Source organism: Phaethon aethereus (assembly GCF_964289735.1).
Source record: "Phaethon aethereus genome assembly, chromosome: 1".
NCBI classification, from domain to species: Eukaryota; Metazoa; Chordata; class Aves; order Phaethontiformes; family Phaethontidae; genus Phaethon; species Phaethon aethereus.
Window position 1 is genome coordinate 58,709,689 of NC_138575.1, and position 14,339 is coordinate 58,724,027.

General features: G+C 55.1%; 1 protein-coding gene across 1 annotated transcript; it reads left to right on the top strand.

Moving 5' to 3' along the window:
• Positions 1-215: 215 nt before the first annotated feature.
• CARD10 (caspase recruitment domain family member 10) lies at positions 216-13,952 on the top strand (the record flags this gene model as incomplete). The annotated part of the gene is given in 21 exon segments (XM_081998942.1): positions 216-226; positions 228-478; positions 848-985; positions 1,294-1,619; positions 3,513-3,695; positions 4,045-4,200; positions 4,322-4,447; positions 4,621-4,815; positions 4,914-5,060; positions 5,936-6,051; positions 6,304-6,344; positions 7,036-7,156; positions 7,647-7,827; positions 8,651-8,774; positions 9,135-9,372; positions 9,674-9,743; positions 10,091-10,190; positions 10,662-10,820; positions 12,616-12,737; positions 13,385-13,500; positions 13,745-13,952. Coding segments are annotated over 21 exon segments (3,129 nt in total), but the record flags the coding sequence as incomplete, so codon positions are not given.
• Positions 13,953-14,339: the final 387 nt, after the last annotated feature.

Sequence of the window (14,339 nt, forward strand, 5' to 3'; positions counted from 1 at the left end):
GTATATGCTCCTAACTCCTTTATGCACCACTGCCTTCTGCCTCCTGCATATCTAAGGCCCTGGGTGGACTGGACACTCAAGATCCTGCTGGACTGATTTGTATGCAAAATGGCTTCTGATGTATCTGAGTCCCATTTGTAAGACTACCCAATAACTTGCAGGATGATATCTCGACTCTGTTCTCTCATGCCTACTGATGCCTTTTACTCTGTGCTCCTCCATCATTTCACAGACCTTCTCTTTCCTTTTATCCTCCCAGCCCTGGAGAATGCCCCTCTCCAAGCCTGCAGCATCTCGGAGCAGGAGGAGGAGGAAGACACCATCTGGGAGAAGATTGAGAGTGCACGGCACCAGCTGACCCGCTCCCTGAACCCTGCGAAGCTCACCCCGTACCTGCGCCAGTGCCGCGTGATAGACGAGCAGGATGAGGAAGAGGTGCTGAATTCGTGCCGATTCCCTTGCAAAAGCAACCAGACAGGTGGGAGAAAGCACAGTCCTGCGCTTAGGTGGGCCTGGTTTGTGGGGGACAGCCTGGTTTTGACATGCAGTGGGTGCTACCCCGCATGTGGTGGTGTGGCCTCCTGGTCCCTCCCACTGCAGTGCTACCCTGGCTTTCTTGTTCTCTGAGATGCTCTGCAGACAGACCTCCCTCTCATCCTCTGTGGGCCTACCCCTGGGTGCACACAGACGAGGGCAGTGCTCCCACCCCATTCCCTCCTCCAGCCGTTCCTGTTCTTGTGGATGGAAGCAGAACTGGTGGAGATGTGATTTCGTATCATGAAGCTGGTCTGTGCTGTTTTCTCTCTGGTTTGCCGGGAATTCATCCTAGCTTTATCCCTTCTCCCAGGTTACCTGATGGACATCCTCCGGCGCCGTGGGAAGCGAGGCTACGAAGCCTTCCTGGAGTCCTTAGAGTTTTACTACCCGGAGCACTACACCCGGCTAACGGGGAGGGAGCCAGCCCAGCGGTGCTCTATGATCCTGGGTAGGGGCAGGTGCTCTGTCCCCACTTCAGCCGCTGCTCGCGTGGGAAGGGCCAGAAGTCTATGCATGTGCATGTATAAAACCACCTGCATGCAAGGATCACCAACACCTTTGTGCTCTGGAGCTGGAAGAGAGGGGGCCATATGTAACGTGTGTGATGGACCGTGGTGCCGTAAGCCTGGGACAAGAAGGGCTGCAAACCTACAGGAGAGCTTGGCACCCCTTTATGGAAAACAGTGTTGGATTGCCTTTTTGGGGGTTACCTCTGTCTCAGCAGCCAAGACCTGATTGTCCTTTGTCTCCCCCCAGATGAGGAAGGCCCTGAGGGACTAACTCAGTTCCTGTTGATGGAGGTGAAGAAGGTGAGGGCTCAGCGGAAGGAGCACCTGCTGAAGGAGCACCAGCTCCAGGTGAAAAACCAGGCGTTGGAGCAAGAGCAAGCCCGGCTGGAGCAGCAACTGCAGGAGCTCCTGAAGGTACAGGAGCGTTGCCAGCGCTTGAGAGAGGAGTGGGACACCAACAGCATGGAGCTGCTGAGGCTGAAAGATGAGAACTACATGATGGCCATGCGCTACGCACAGCTTTGTGAGGAGAAGAACATGGCTGTGTTGCGGAGCCGGGACCTGCAGCTCATGGTATGGCCCTGGGGAATGCAGGGGGTGGTGGCGGGAGGTGGTGGGGGTCTGATGGCCAAGAGTGATGCACATGGACGTCCACGCATGGTGGCCCGTGAGCGTGAAGGACATAACGTCAGGCAGGACGTGTGTTGGGGTGCGTGCCCCTGCTCTTGAGCGAGAATGTGCCCTGCAGAGCAGGTGAGTTGTGTACACGGTGCAGGAGGCTCCTGCTGCCCTTGGGCAGCGGGAGATTCATCACCAGCTCCTGTCGCAGCTGGAGGTACATCACGTAGAGAGGCCAGAACCAACTCCTCAGAGGAGCTGTCAGGGCAATGCCTTCCCCGGCAGCTCTCAGCTCTCAGCCTGCCCGTTGGCACCACGAGACGCCCTGTCTGTTCCTGTGTGCGCTTGCTGCCCTGCGCTGCCCGCTCTGCTGGGCACCTGCACTGCGTCCGGACAGCACGGGCACGCAGCAGGCAGCTGATTCTGTCAAGCTGCGTGTCTGTATTTACTTCATCCCCAGGAAAGGGCTTCCATCTTCCTCTTTCTAGTAAAGATGGTGGCTGCGGAGCCACCCGCACACGGGGCGCTGGGTGCATGCGTGCTGCCTGCAGCTGCCCAGCCCGCCTCTCCGCTCATAGGAGCGTTTTGGCCCAGGCTCCATTCCCACCCTCCGCCGCTCCCCACTGCCTCCTCCTCTCTCTCATGACGTTTTGGAGACTCATGCCGCATACCTGAAGGAATTTGTGACACTGTGCTCCAGCTGCCAAGCTCTCACCTCCAGCAAACACGCGCCCATTTCCTGCCTGGGCAAGGACAGCCCTACCTTGAACCTATTAATAACCCATTTTCCTCCGTGCTCTGCTGCCTCTGGGCATTCCCCCCACCAGTCTGGACGTCTCACGCAGCCCCGCGGTTACCTTTCATTCCTCGTCCTGCTCTGCCAGCCCCAGGATCCTCCCCTGCTTTTTATCCGGTATTCCTCCCATGCCAGCTCCTCCGAGAGGCGAATAGCTTGCGGGTGACTGTGGAGTGGAGAAATCCCCCTGGAAGCAGGGTGGGCCACCAGGTCCTAGCCTGCCTCCCCCTCCTGGATCCAGGATCTAGAAGTGACCAGTCTCTGAAAGTTGTTCTAGGTCTTTTGGGCAGATTTGCAGAAGTAATCCAGTTCCCGACTCCCTCCTTGGCAATTTTGGCAGCGCTGCTTAGCACTCAGTGGCTTTGATAGGTTTCCTCTGCCCCGTTTGCTCTCAAAGCCTTACCTGGCTGTGCAACTCTGGTTCTCTGATAAACGTCATTAGTCGTTACAGGTCTGTGAGGACCTCCCTTACTCCTAAAAGGAGCTGACCTCCCCTGCCTCCAGTGACGTGCTGTTCGAGGAGTGTGAGAGCAGGCCAGGGTGTGAGGATGCATCTGTGGTACCCTGCAGCCTCCAGTGGCTTCATCCTCAAATGCTTCCCGGACCAGAGGTGGCCTCCCTGCACTGAATAGCCTCCAGTGGATTTTTCTGCTGCAGATTTGTTTCTCAGCTATTCTAGGAGCTGGGAAGCCTTTGAGAGACTCACAGCTGCTGGCCCTGGCAGCACACCAGAGATCCCTGGTCCACCCATGCTCTGCACTGAGGATGCCCCAAGTTAGCAAGAAAGCTGTTGCGTAAGCGCATTCAGTTTCAGGATCCTCTCTTGATGCAAGTGCATCTTCCTCCATTGCCCTGCAGGGAAAAGCTTTTTGTGGGCAGCTGTGCTAACCTTGGCCCAACAGCAGGATAGCGCTTCGCCTGGTTGCCCAGCCTTCTCTTTCCTTGCCTCCAGAGCATTTTCTGCCCAGCACCCTCTCTGCTTTCACTCTCCCGCTGAGGCAGAAGGGCAGGGCTGTGTGTGTCAGACTATCTCTTTCTTCCCTGGGTTGCAGGTGGACCAGCTGAAATGCAAAGTGACCAGCCTAGAGGAGGAGTGCAACCTGCTGCGGAAACAGGCGTCTGCGCCGCCCCAGCGAGAGGCAGAGGAGCGGGGCCACCCCGATGCCGTGTCTGAGCTATGGGCTGAGAACCAGCGGCTCACGGCATCGCTGCAGGAGCTGCAGGGCATGTTGCAGGTACCTGGCTGGGCAGCACAGGCCCCAGGTCACCTCCTTTCCTGAGGCACCCACAGTTCTGGTGACGTGGGCACTGGAAAGAAGGGGGAAATTGCTGGCCTGTCCCTTCTTCTGAGCATATCGCTTGGCTTTGGTGGCTGTCGTTGCTTTTGGGTCTGGGTAGTGATGGGTCCTTGTTTCCAGCTCTGTGACTCTTGGATGTGCTCATAAGTGTGACTTTGTACCTTGGAACACACAGTAGGTTAATGCAGGAATGGTGATGGCAGTCATGCCAGTCTGCCTTTCACTGCCTTGGTCTGGTGGCCTCTCGGTGCTTGTGGTGCAGTGATGGTACCCTTTCGCCTCCCAGACACCAGGCGAGGGCCCAGTGCCAGGCTCTGAGCAGATCCTGCTGGACATCCTGGAGCATGACTGGAAGGAAGCCCAAGACGACCGGCAAGATCTCTGCCAGAAACTCAACTCCCTGCAGAACGAGCTGCAGTGGGCTGAAGAGCTGAGGGATAAGGTAGAACATCCATTACCGCCTCTGTCCCTGCACACTGAGCAGGGCCTGGGGGAGGGAGGGAGCTGGGAAACCACAGCAGTCACTTCCAGGAGGGCTAATGCTCACTGCTCGTTGTTGCCAGTACCTACAGGAGGTGGAAGATCTGCAGCTGAAGTACCGCACGCTGCAGAAGGACTGTGATCTCTACAAGCATCGTATGAACACAGTGCTGCTGCAGCTGGAGGAGATCGAAAAAGAGCGGGACCAGGTGAATTGCTCTCCCTCCCCAGTTCTCCACTTCCCAGCATGACCAGGGCTTTTGTCTCTGCTCTGGATACCCCTCCTTCCCCAGTGGGTCTTCTACATCCATGCCGGGGTGGGAGGTGAGGATTAGTAGTGCAGTTCTCTGCCTTTTCTCACTCTCAGCCTGGCTCCTTGCAGGCAATCCAGAGCCGCGACGGGGTGCAGCTACAATACTCCCAGAGCTTGATCGAGAAGGACCAGTACCGCAAACGCGTGCGGGCCCTGGAGGAGGAGAGGGATGAACTCCTAAGCAAGCTGAGCCAGGCAGAAGGGCTGAACAGCACGCTGGAGGCACAGCTGCAGCGGTGCCAAGGCAGACGCAGCCTGGGCAAGGTGAGGGTGGCTACAAAGAAGGGAGAACAGAGAAGGCAGAGGGGTCAGGACTGATTTCTGGGGGGTGCAATGGGGTGATGGAGTCCCTTCTCTCCCAGATGTGCAGCTCTTCCTACTCCCTCTGCTCCAACCTCAGCAGCACCTGGAGCCTCATTGACAACACTACCAGCTTTACGACTGGACTTGTAGATGTGCTGGGGGCTTCTGCTATCCCATTGCCGGGGGACTCAGCCATTCAGAGCATGGTGAGCTCTTGAGCATGAGAGGCTGACCTTCACTTGAGGGCAGCGGGGACCCATGCTACTCAGGAAGGGCACAGAGACATTGGAGCAGGTTCATTATGGGAGTGTGACTTGGTGGAAGACTGGGCATGGGGCAGTGTGTAAGGTAGGAGGAGATCCCAGGTCTGAAGCTTTGTTCTCTCAGTCTCTTGCAAACTGGCCAATGCTGAACCAAAGTGTGCAGCACTCAGCTGGGTGGGAAAGAGGGGGAAGTGAAACTCTCTTCATCCCGTATGACACAGGGATGGTGTTGGGCATGGTGGTGTTGGGTTGATGGTTGGACTTGATAATCTCGAAGGTCTTTTCCAACCTTAATGATTCTGTGATTCTGTGACACCCTAGAGATCAACAGTCCCATGTAAGATGTTATCCTCCCCAAAAAGCTGTTTAATCTACACATGCTGGAGGAGAAACCCCAGCTATTTTGAATCCTGTAGCAGCATCGTATTGATTTTAATGGAGTCAGGTTCTTACCGATTTCCGTTTGACTCATTGAGCCCTCATCCTAGAGCACACTAAAATGGGTAGTCCTACAGCTTACTCGCACCTCTGGGTGTGCAGTGGGTGGCTGAAAGTGAGATACAGTGACAAGGTTGGGTATTGCCTGCATCTGCCACTACTCCCATAGCTTGTACATTGCCAAAAGATGGGGATTGCAATGTCATGCGTCTCCATCCGTGCTTTCCCCTTGGGAAAACAAGGTGCCCCTGGGTGTTTGGAAGGATGTGGAGGATCCCTGAAGAGGCATGCGGTACCCTAGGAGCTATTGGCAACCTAGCCCAAAGGGAGGGGAGAGGTGGTGCTGGGTGTTGGTGCATCTCTCTTTCACTCTGCCCAAGGAGGTGACTCCCGACAGTGAGAAGGATATCAACCGCCTTTCCACCTTCCCTTTCCCACCTTGCATCGGCTCCATCCTCCGGCGGCAGCGGGAAGATAGGTGCATGCCCTCCAAAAGGTGATTGCCAGGGGCTGGTTGAGTCTGTGTCTCCTCTGTGGGGGCTGTGGGGACCTGGGAGAGCAGGCTGGCAGGGGGTGGGGGAGCCTGGAGCAGAGACTGAGAGTGGGAAGGCTGTCTGAGAGCTGTGTGCTGGCTGGGGGGTGCTTTTGGGGAGTGCGGGAAGGCTGTGGGGATGGGACTGAGAATGGGATGCAAACAGGCTTTGGAAAAGCTGCTGCCTCACAGGTCACCTTTGTGTCTCCTTTGTAGCTTGTCCTGTGGCTCCTTTAGCAGCATTGAAGATGCAACAGGTACCAGGGTGGGGCCTTTCCCCAAAGGACTTAGCTAAAAAGAAGTGATGGCTGTGGGGAGACGGGTTGGACAACTGACCGTCCCTCATGCCTTTGGTTTGTGCAGCTCCCTGGGAGGGCTCTGCACCCACAGCAGGGTGCTGTGGACCCACACATCCCCCCTGCCGCTACGCCAGGCACAGCAGCTGGAAAAGCTGGCTTTTCCTCTGCAGAGCAGGTAGCTATTCACATCAGCTCTGTTTAATTAATGGAGAGCTGTATTGATAGCGAACTTGATGTGGAGTTGGGGGAGTAGGTAACAGAAGAAAGAAATGCCTTCACCCTGGCGTTTTATCGTCTCTGGGTGATGGCTTGTAAATCTCCTGGCGTGAAGCTCCTGGTGCTGGCAGGTCCTGTGGTGAGTGTGGGTGGCTGATCTGCTCCAGGCACATCCAGGTGGCCATGACTGCTGCTGCCTTCTGACCGAAACTCTGATGAAGGGAGCGAAGATTTCCATGTTCTCAGGAGATATAGGAAACCCTTGCCAGGAGAGTGACTGTTCAAAACCTCTCTGCAGCCTCAATTTCCCAGTCGGATGATAGAAAATGCCCAGGAGGGGGGTGACAGACCCTTGCCACCCTAAGAACGTGAGCTCCCTGCAGTGCTCAGAGAGGTGATGTGCTCTCTCTCTCCCTCTTGCTCTCTTTCCTAGGCAGTGGTTTTGCTAGCACCTCGCTTGGGGCCTTCTCCTCTTCTTCCAGCAGCACCTATGCCAGGGTGAAGTCGGAGATCTGCTTGTCCACGCTTCCCAGCCGCAAGGAGGTCACCAGGAGGTGACTGATGCTCTCTGAGCTAGGCATTCTGAACCGTCTGCTTGGGGGGGTGTTTCGTGGTGCTGGAGACCACACTTGGAAGGTCCCTCCTTTCTGCCTCCCCCCTTGTGGGCTCTTTCTTGCTAGTGGGAGAGGAGAGAAATGAAGATCCTATAGTCCTTGCTTCCTAGCAGGACCCCATTTTTTTTGCTGTCCCATATGTTATGGAAGGGGTGGGGATGTTGCCCTGGGCTGAACACACATCTGTCTAGGTAGGGAGAGGACCAGGGGAGCCCAGCTTGGCTTTGGTGTGGGAGCTGGTGGGATGGAAGGGGCCATGGGGGTTCATAAGCTCTGTGTGTGTGCCCTGGTGATGGCTGTGAATCATGAGCTCTACACCGCAATGCTCAGCACAGCAAACACCTTGTAGCTGGACACAAGGCATTGGGGGACTGGTTCCTAGAAAAGGCAGCAAACTTCAGTTGTTGGACTTGGCATTTCTCCTTGCCAGGTCACTGGTGGTACAGCTCACTAGCATGGGTCATCTCAGCAACCCCTCACCCCAGGAGAAGAGACTTGGAGCGGACATCTCCATTCTTGGAGGGAACAGGACAGGGATTTATGTTCAATGGGTCAAGCCAGGCTCACGGGTTGAGGAGGCAGGACTCAAGGAAGGGTGCAGGCTCATTGAGGTGAGTCTGGGAATGGCCTTACTTTCTGGGTTTGCAAGGTGCCTGGGGTGATACAAGGAGTGTGGAGTGAGCCCCAGTGCAAGCTGACCTCTACCCAGCTTGAAGTCAAGCTCCATTTCTCTTATTTTCCAGGACTGCTCCCTGCCTTGAGCTTTATGCAGCACAAACCCCCATGCAGGTCTCACGGCACTCGAGTGTACCTGTTCATGTAAAAATGCTGAGACATGCTGAAACACTTCCTTCACCTGTGGGAGGGGAGAAACAAAAAGGAGTCAGGCAGATTAAAATGGCAATGCGGCTACGTGTCCCTGGAGTTATCTGCCACCTTGTAGTATTTCAGAGCGGTTTGCATCCTGCATCCCACATGCCCGTTGCGAAGAAATCAATTCTGGAGTGAGATTTCTCAGGCCTTCATGGCCCTCCCAAGCTGTAGAGAATAATTGCTCTGAAGAAAGCTCCTGGAGGGAGGGAGGGAGGGGCATTTGTTTTGGCAAGAATGACACCACTTGAAATACAGCTACGCTTACTTGAATTAATATCCCACCTGTAACTGAAAATAAACCAGCTCTCCTGCCCCAGCTCCCACACATGGTCACGCACACATGGTTGCTTTCACAGCAGCCCGGCATCTAGACTGGGTGGTGGCTGGCAGCAGGTATTACAGAGGCAGAGGAGGGAACCAGAGGATGCTTTGTCCTCAGGCAGAGCTTTCCCTGGGCCTGCCTCGCTCTGTAACAACCCTTGTGTAACCCTGATGGGTGAGGGAGCTGGGGGGAGCCTGCTCTTCCAGCCCCTAGGTCTAATGGCATTGGGTCCTTGCTAGCTGAGGGTGCCGTCGCTGAAGGAAGAGGTGCTTTCGCTGGAGAACTGCACGCGGGAGGTCGCCTACCTGAGCCTGCTGCACTGGGATGAGCCCTCCAGTCTTGTCTTTCAGCTGGACCTGGAAGGTAAGGCCCTGGCCGCTGGGTCTCCTTTGAGCCTGAGCTCTTTGCCTCCCTTTCCAGACCCTCCACCCAGCCTTGGAGGTAAATTTCAGTTATTCTCTCTCCTCTCCTCTCCTCTCCTGTTTGGTCCTAGGCCACCATGTGTGACACAGGGGTTGGCCGTAGCTCCAGTAGCTTTCCCTGTCTGGTGTGACATGTGCATCCTCTGAGTTACAGGATGGAGGTACAGACCTTCTGTCTGTTTGCCTCCTCTGCTCCCCCCACCCTTATCCATAGCATCACAGCTGTGCGGAGGACTTGCCTATCTTGTTGGTGACAGTTGTCTCCTGTGTCCCCACTGGTGACCTGTATCTCCTGCTTCAGGATACCAGTCTCTGCAGGAAGCCCTAGAAGGGAAGAAGTTTTCTGGTGACTCGTTCTATGTACGCACCAACCTGTCCCTCCTGGAGCCGTCAGACCCTTACGCGCTCTGCGTCAAGCGTCGGGAGATCCTCCATGTCACGGACACCATGCACAAAGGGCGGCTGGAGTGGTACTGTTCCCGCGTTGATCCCTTGACCATGCGGGACCTGGACAAGGGGACAGTGCCCAACTACAGCAGGTAACCGGGGTGAGGAAGAAGACAGGGGGTAGCTGGGGTACCTGCCCCATTTCCCTTTGGTGAGCACTAGGAGACCCGAGGGGTGCGGACTGTCCTCTTGATAGTGTGGGCTGCCCAAGCGTTCTGTGGGGGACCAATGTGGTAGTGTTTGGGTGCCCTTGAGAGGCTGGGAGGTTCAGTGAGGGCTTTGATGTGCCTATGCTTCAGCAGGTCTCTGTGGGGTTTGGCAAAGAGGATCACATCAGGCTACAGTCCCTGGGGGCTCTGGAGTTGCTTGAGTGCAACCTCTCTGTCTTTTCAGGGCTCACCAACTTTGGAAGATCCAGGAGAAGGGCCAGATGCCTGGGCAGCAGAGGGGGCACAGAAATAATGTAAGCCAAAGAAGCCATCCATGAGAGCTGTGTGTGTGCCTATGGCCACGCCACCACCTCGGCATGCCAGCCCCCCTACTCTGTTGGTAACCCAGTGCATATAGAGATGGCAGCTGCGTTAGCAAGCAAAGCAGGGGCTTATAGCCCAGGCAGTGTTACTGTGGCTGCTTTCCTATCCCCTCCCCACGTCCCAGACTGAACCTGATGGGTGGCAGACCTGGTCTCATGCTTTTTGTGTATGTACTCCACCCCCTTTGCCAGTGGGTGTTCTGCAGCCAGCTTTATATATGTGCGTGTGTGTGAAATGGTGTATGCTCTCAGCCTTATTGCCCTCACTTTCTCTTCAGCTGAAGAAAAGGGCCTTGGACCAGCTGCGCCTGGTGAAATCCAAACCGCAGAGGAGCCCAGAACAGGCCCCTCAGCAGCTGTGGCTGGACCTCTGCTCAGGTGAGCTGTTACCACTGCATCTGCCCCATCACCCTTGAAGACCCAGTCATGCCCTGTGGGCACTGAATAGGCATTGGCATCTGGGATGTCTCAGTCTCTTTACCCAGGACCCCTCATAATCCTACTAATGGGATTTTGGGAAGCCCATGCTCCTTTTCCTGTGCTCTATGGAGATTTTGATTGCTTCTGTGGTTCTTGGGGTCATCTAAATTTTTTTTGAGAATAAACTGGTGTGTAACTCAAGGGAGTCCCAGGAAATAGTCAAGAGGGGCTACAGCCAGGGTATCTGCCTGTGGGTGGGTGTTGTAACCAGGGTACGATCTCTCCTGGGACATAGGATGGTTGGTAGGTGCCTCCATGAGTCAGGATGAAGGGATGGTACAGGAAGAACAGGATGGTCTGTGGGCTGGTGGCAGCCTTATCTCCCATGTTGTCACCTTTGTCTTTCTCTTCTTCATTCCTGTCTTCCAGACCCAGACATGATCCTGAAGCCTTACAGCCTGGTACGCCCTGTGGTGGTCAAGACACCCCGTCCTGTGGTGCTGTCACCTAACTGCATTGCACCACGTCTCATCAGAAACCTGGTGGACTTGCCCACCTCTCGCCTGGACTTCCATGTATGCCCAGCAGGTAGGCAGCAATGAGTGGTTGACATGTCCAAGGCTGTTTTAGGAGCCTGTGGCTGAGTGAGGGAGAGTACACAAGTCTACTTCCCAAGGCTGCTTTCCCCTTTTACCTCCTGCCACTTCTTAGTCATACAGTGGAAAGGCAAGATGTTGCTCAAGGATGTAACTTCTGTAGAGGCCTTGGTCAGTCCAATTCAGGGAAGAGGCCCTAGTGCTGTTGTCCCCTTCCTTCCACCAGCAGCATGAGGCTGACGCGCTGCTGCAGAGGCTTCTGGGGAAAGGGCTTTTCTCCCATAAGGATTTTTCACAGAGGACTACTCCTTCCCCCTTCCTCCTCCCTTCTCAATCTCTCTCCCCGTGTTTAGAGTTCTCCCTTTGCCAACTGCAGGACTGAAAAATGTGTCAGTATATTTTTGTTGGGGGTGATGATGGAGGTAGTGGTTTGCTGAAGAAGGATGGCTCTGCAAATTTTGGCTGCTGGACTCCTTATCTGAGTGACTTGGCCATATATCCTGTCCTGCTGAGCCCTCTGCAGGGTCCTCCTTACATTGCATGGAGACATGCTTCAAAGCCGTTACTGCACCGGTGGACTTTACAACGAGGGCAAAAAGTCTGTTCGCCACTGTCATTTTTGCCTGCTACGAGGGAAAGAGGGTGATCTGGGAGCCTCGAGCCATTTCTTTTTTCTTCACTGCCTATGTTTTTCCCTTGGAGAATTCCCCAGCCAGTGCAGAGTTAGTATAAGCCAGCCCAGCTTTCACAAGAGCCTGCTGCTGCTGAAGGAAACATGGCTCTGTGCGATCCAGCTCTACCTGGGAAGTACCTGTGCCACCAGGCAGAGGTAGGAGAGGGTGCCCAGCCAGCCTGAGGCTTGGGAGAGCTGGAACATGCTCTGAGCCCAATTCCAAACATGCCTTCTTTATTTCTTAGGGGTGAGCAGCTCCTAAAAGCCTTGTTAGGTTCCCTGCTCATGTTTTGGTGGCAGTGTGGGCAGCTGCCTAGGGCAGCATGGTCAGCAGGGAGAGCCTGGCCCCTGCTTCAGCCACGCCGGGCTGCAAAGCCTGTGGCTCCCAAGTGAGGTCTCCGTGTGTGTTTTGTCTCGTCTTCTGGTGGGAGTTACCAGGGGCGCCCGGCAGTCATTGCTTCGACCATGCTGTCCTGCCAGCTCTGCCCCCAGTTCTCTGCCTCAGCATCACCTCTCTGCCGCTCTCCCGCCCAGCGCTGGCTTGGCTGCTGGGTGCTGTCCTTCTACCTCCGAGCAGGGCGAGGTGGCTCAGGCTGCCGCTGACAAAAGGAGGTTCAGCTTGCTCCCCATCTTCTTCTCGCTCTCCCATGCCAAGATGTATGCTCCCCACGCTTCCCCAGCCCTGCCGCTCACTGGAGCCATCTATGAGCCCATGCAGCTCACAAACCCTGCAGAAAACCTACCTGGCAAAATAAAGTGATTATTTTTCTGCCATACTCTGTTACGGAGGGGGTGGGACAGTGTAGCAGTGGGGAAGGGGGGGATAATGGCTGTGAGCTGGCTTAGGCTGCTGCAGTACTGCAACGCAAGTGCTGCTCTTGCCCTGCAAGGTGTCTTCAGCTGTGATATCTTGCTTGTTCTGTACGCAGCAAGCTGCAGGAGATCCATGCCAACGTGTAATGTTGTATAATTAGACTCACTCTCCAGAATCCATAAACAGTGAACTCGATAAGCATCAGCACGGTAGCGGATGTGTGGGATCTGAGGTAGCAAGTGCATGCAAAAGGGAGAAGAGGCTGATGTGTCCCTTTTCATATCTCCGCTTGGCTCGCAGAGAAGCTGGCAGAAGGGGATCCCAGTGCTACCCACACTCAGGAGCACCCTGTGTCTAGAAGTGGCTCCCAGGACCAGAGGGACAGTGGGCGAATCCGCATGATCCGGGAGGCAATGGAGAAGGTGCTGAGCTGTTTGGTGTGGGGAGAGAGGGCCAGGACAGGGCACCCCGCTCAGACTGGAGGAGAGCAGGGGACAGCTGAGTGGGGGAAGAGGGAGGGAGGTGTGGTGATTAAAGAAGGAGCTGCTTGCTGGGGGACTGTGTAATTTGGAGGGTGTTTTAAGTCCAGGTGCTGTGGGGTTGTGGAGCAACAGATACGGGCTTTTCCCTGAGTCTCTGTTGAGCTCAGGTGAAAGAAACAGCAACTGGGGATTCATGGGAGGGGTGGTGGGAAATGCCATACGCAGAAGTGACCTCCCTGCTCTCACATTCCTCATCTTTGGAAAGCGGCGACAGCTCTGCTCAGGGCAGATGGAGAAATGTGGAGTTGTGAGTGACAACGGTGACAAAGGGGCCGTGAAGATGGGCTGTGGCTGAGCAAGGGGACCGGTGGGCTCTTGGGTTGGGTTGGTGGTGATGGAGTGGGTGACCCTGCTCTTTAATTCTTCCCTTCCCTCTTGGCCCTGTCCATAAATCCCAGATTTAATGGAATTACTATCGGAAAAGCAATGATATTTCACAGTATGGTGTTTGATTTAATGTAACTGGCAGGGTCTGGGGTTATTTTTTCTCCATTTAAATCAGTAAATCTATCCAATTTCCCTTCCAGAATAAACACTGCCTGCTAGAGCTGGGTGTTCAGAGTGTGAGGGATCTAATTAAAAGTGAAATATATCCCATCGTTATCCATGTCGAGGTCACTGAGAAGAACGTTAGAGGACTCAGGTAAGACAAAACAGAGTGGCATGGATGAAGGGTATTTTGGGAGTAGAGAGAAGCCCTTGCCTCTGTTCAGAGAGAGAAAGAAGGATTGGGGAGGAAGCACTAGCTGTGTGTGGTGGGGTTTGCCACTGTGAGGGGGAAAAAGAGCAGGAAAATTGGCTTTGTGTGCATGTGAGAAAGTTCCTGAGTGTTTTTGCCACCCAATCTCTCTACGATGAGGGTAATTATTGTCCCTGTGTTTTCCCAGGAGCTTGCTGGGGAAGGCGGGCCAGCGGGACTCAGAGGTGCTGAAGGTGTGCCGTGGTGCGGAGCAGGCTCTCCATGCACTGCCATGCTCCTGGGCCCGCGTGGAGCCCCATGCCTGGAGCCACACTGAGGAGCTGCCCAAGGTGGTTCGGGGATGCATCTTCCAGGAGCAAACCCGCCCGCTGTGGATCGAGGAAGGCAACGACTGAGCTAGGGGTAGCTGAGTGGGCACTGACAGCTACTGTCCCCAAGAGATGTTCTCGGAGGTCCCTACCTCCCCAAGCTCCTGCAGGTAGTGTGTCCTTCCTCCCTGAGGGGATGCCGGCAGCAAAGGCCTCAAGGATAGCCTTTCTGGTCCCCTTGAGGCCACCAAGAGCCAGGGAGTAACACGTTCTGCCTCCCCTGTGTGAGCTTTCTGTATTTTATTGGAGAGAGATTTTCCACCATCATGGTGGAAGCCACCCTTGTGGGCTGTTCCACATCACCTTGGGCTGCCCTTGTCTCTGGTACGTGGTGACATTGCCAGATGGGGAACGTAGGGGAACTGTGTGGGATCAGGCTGTGTAGGAGCATCTCCCACACATATTTGAAGCCTT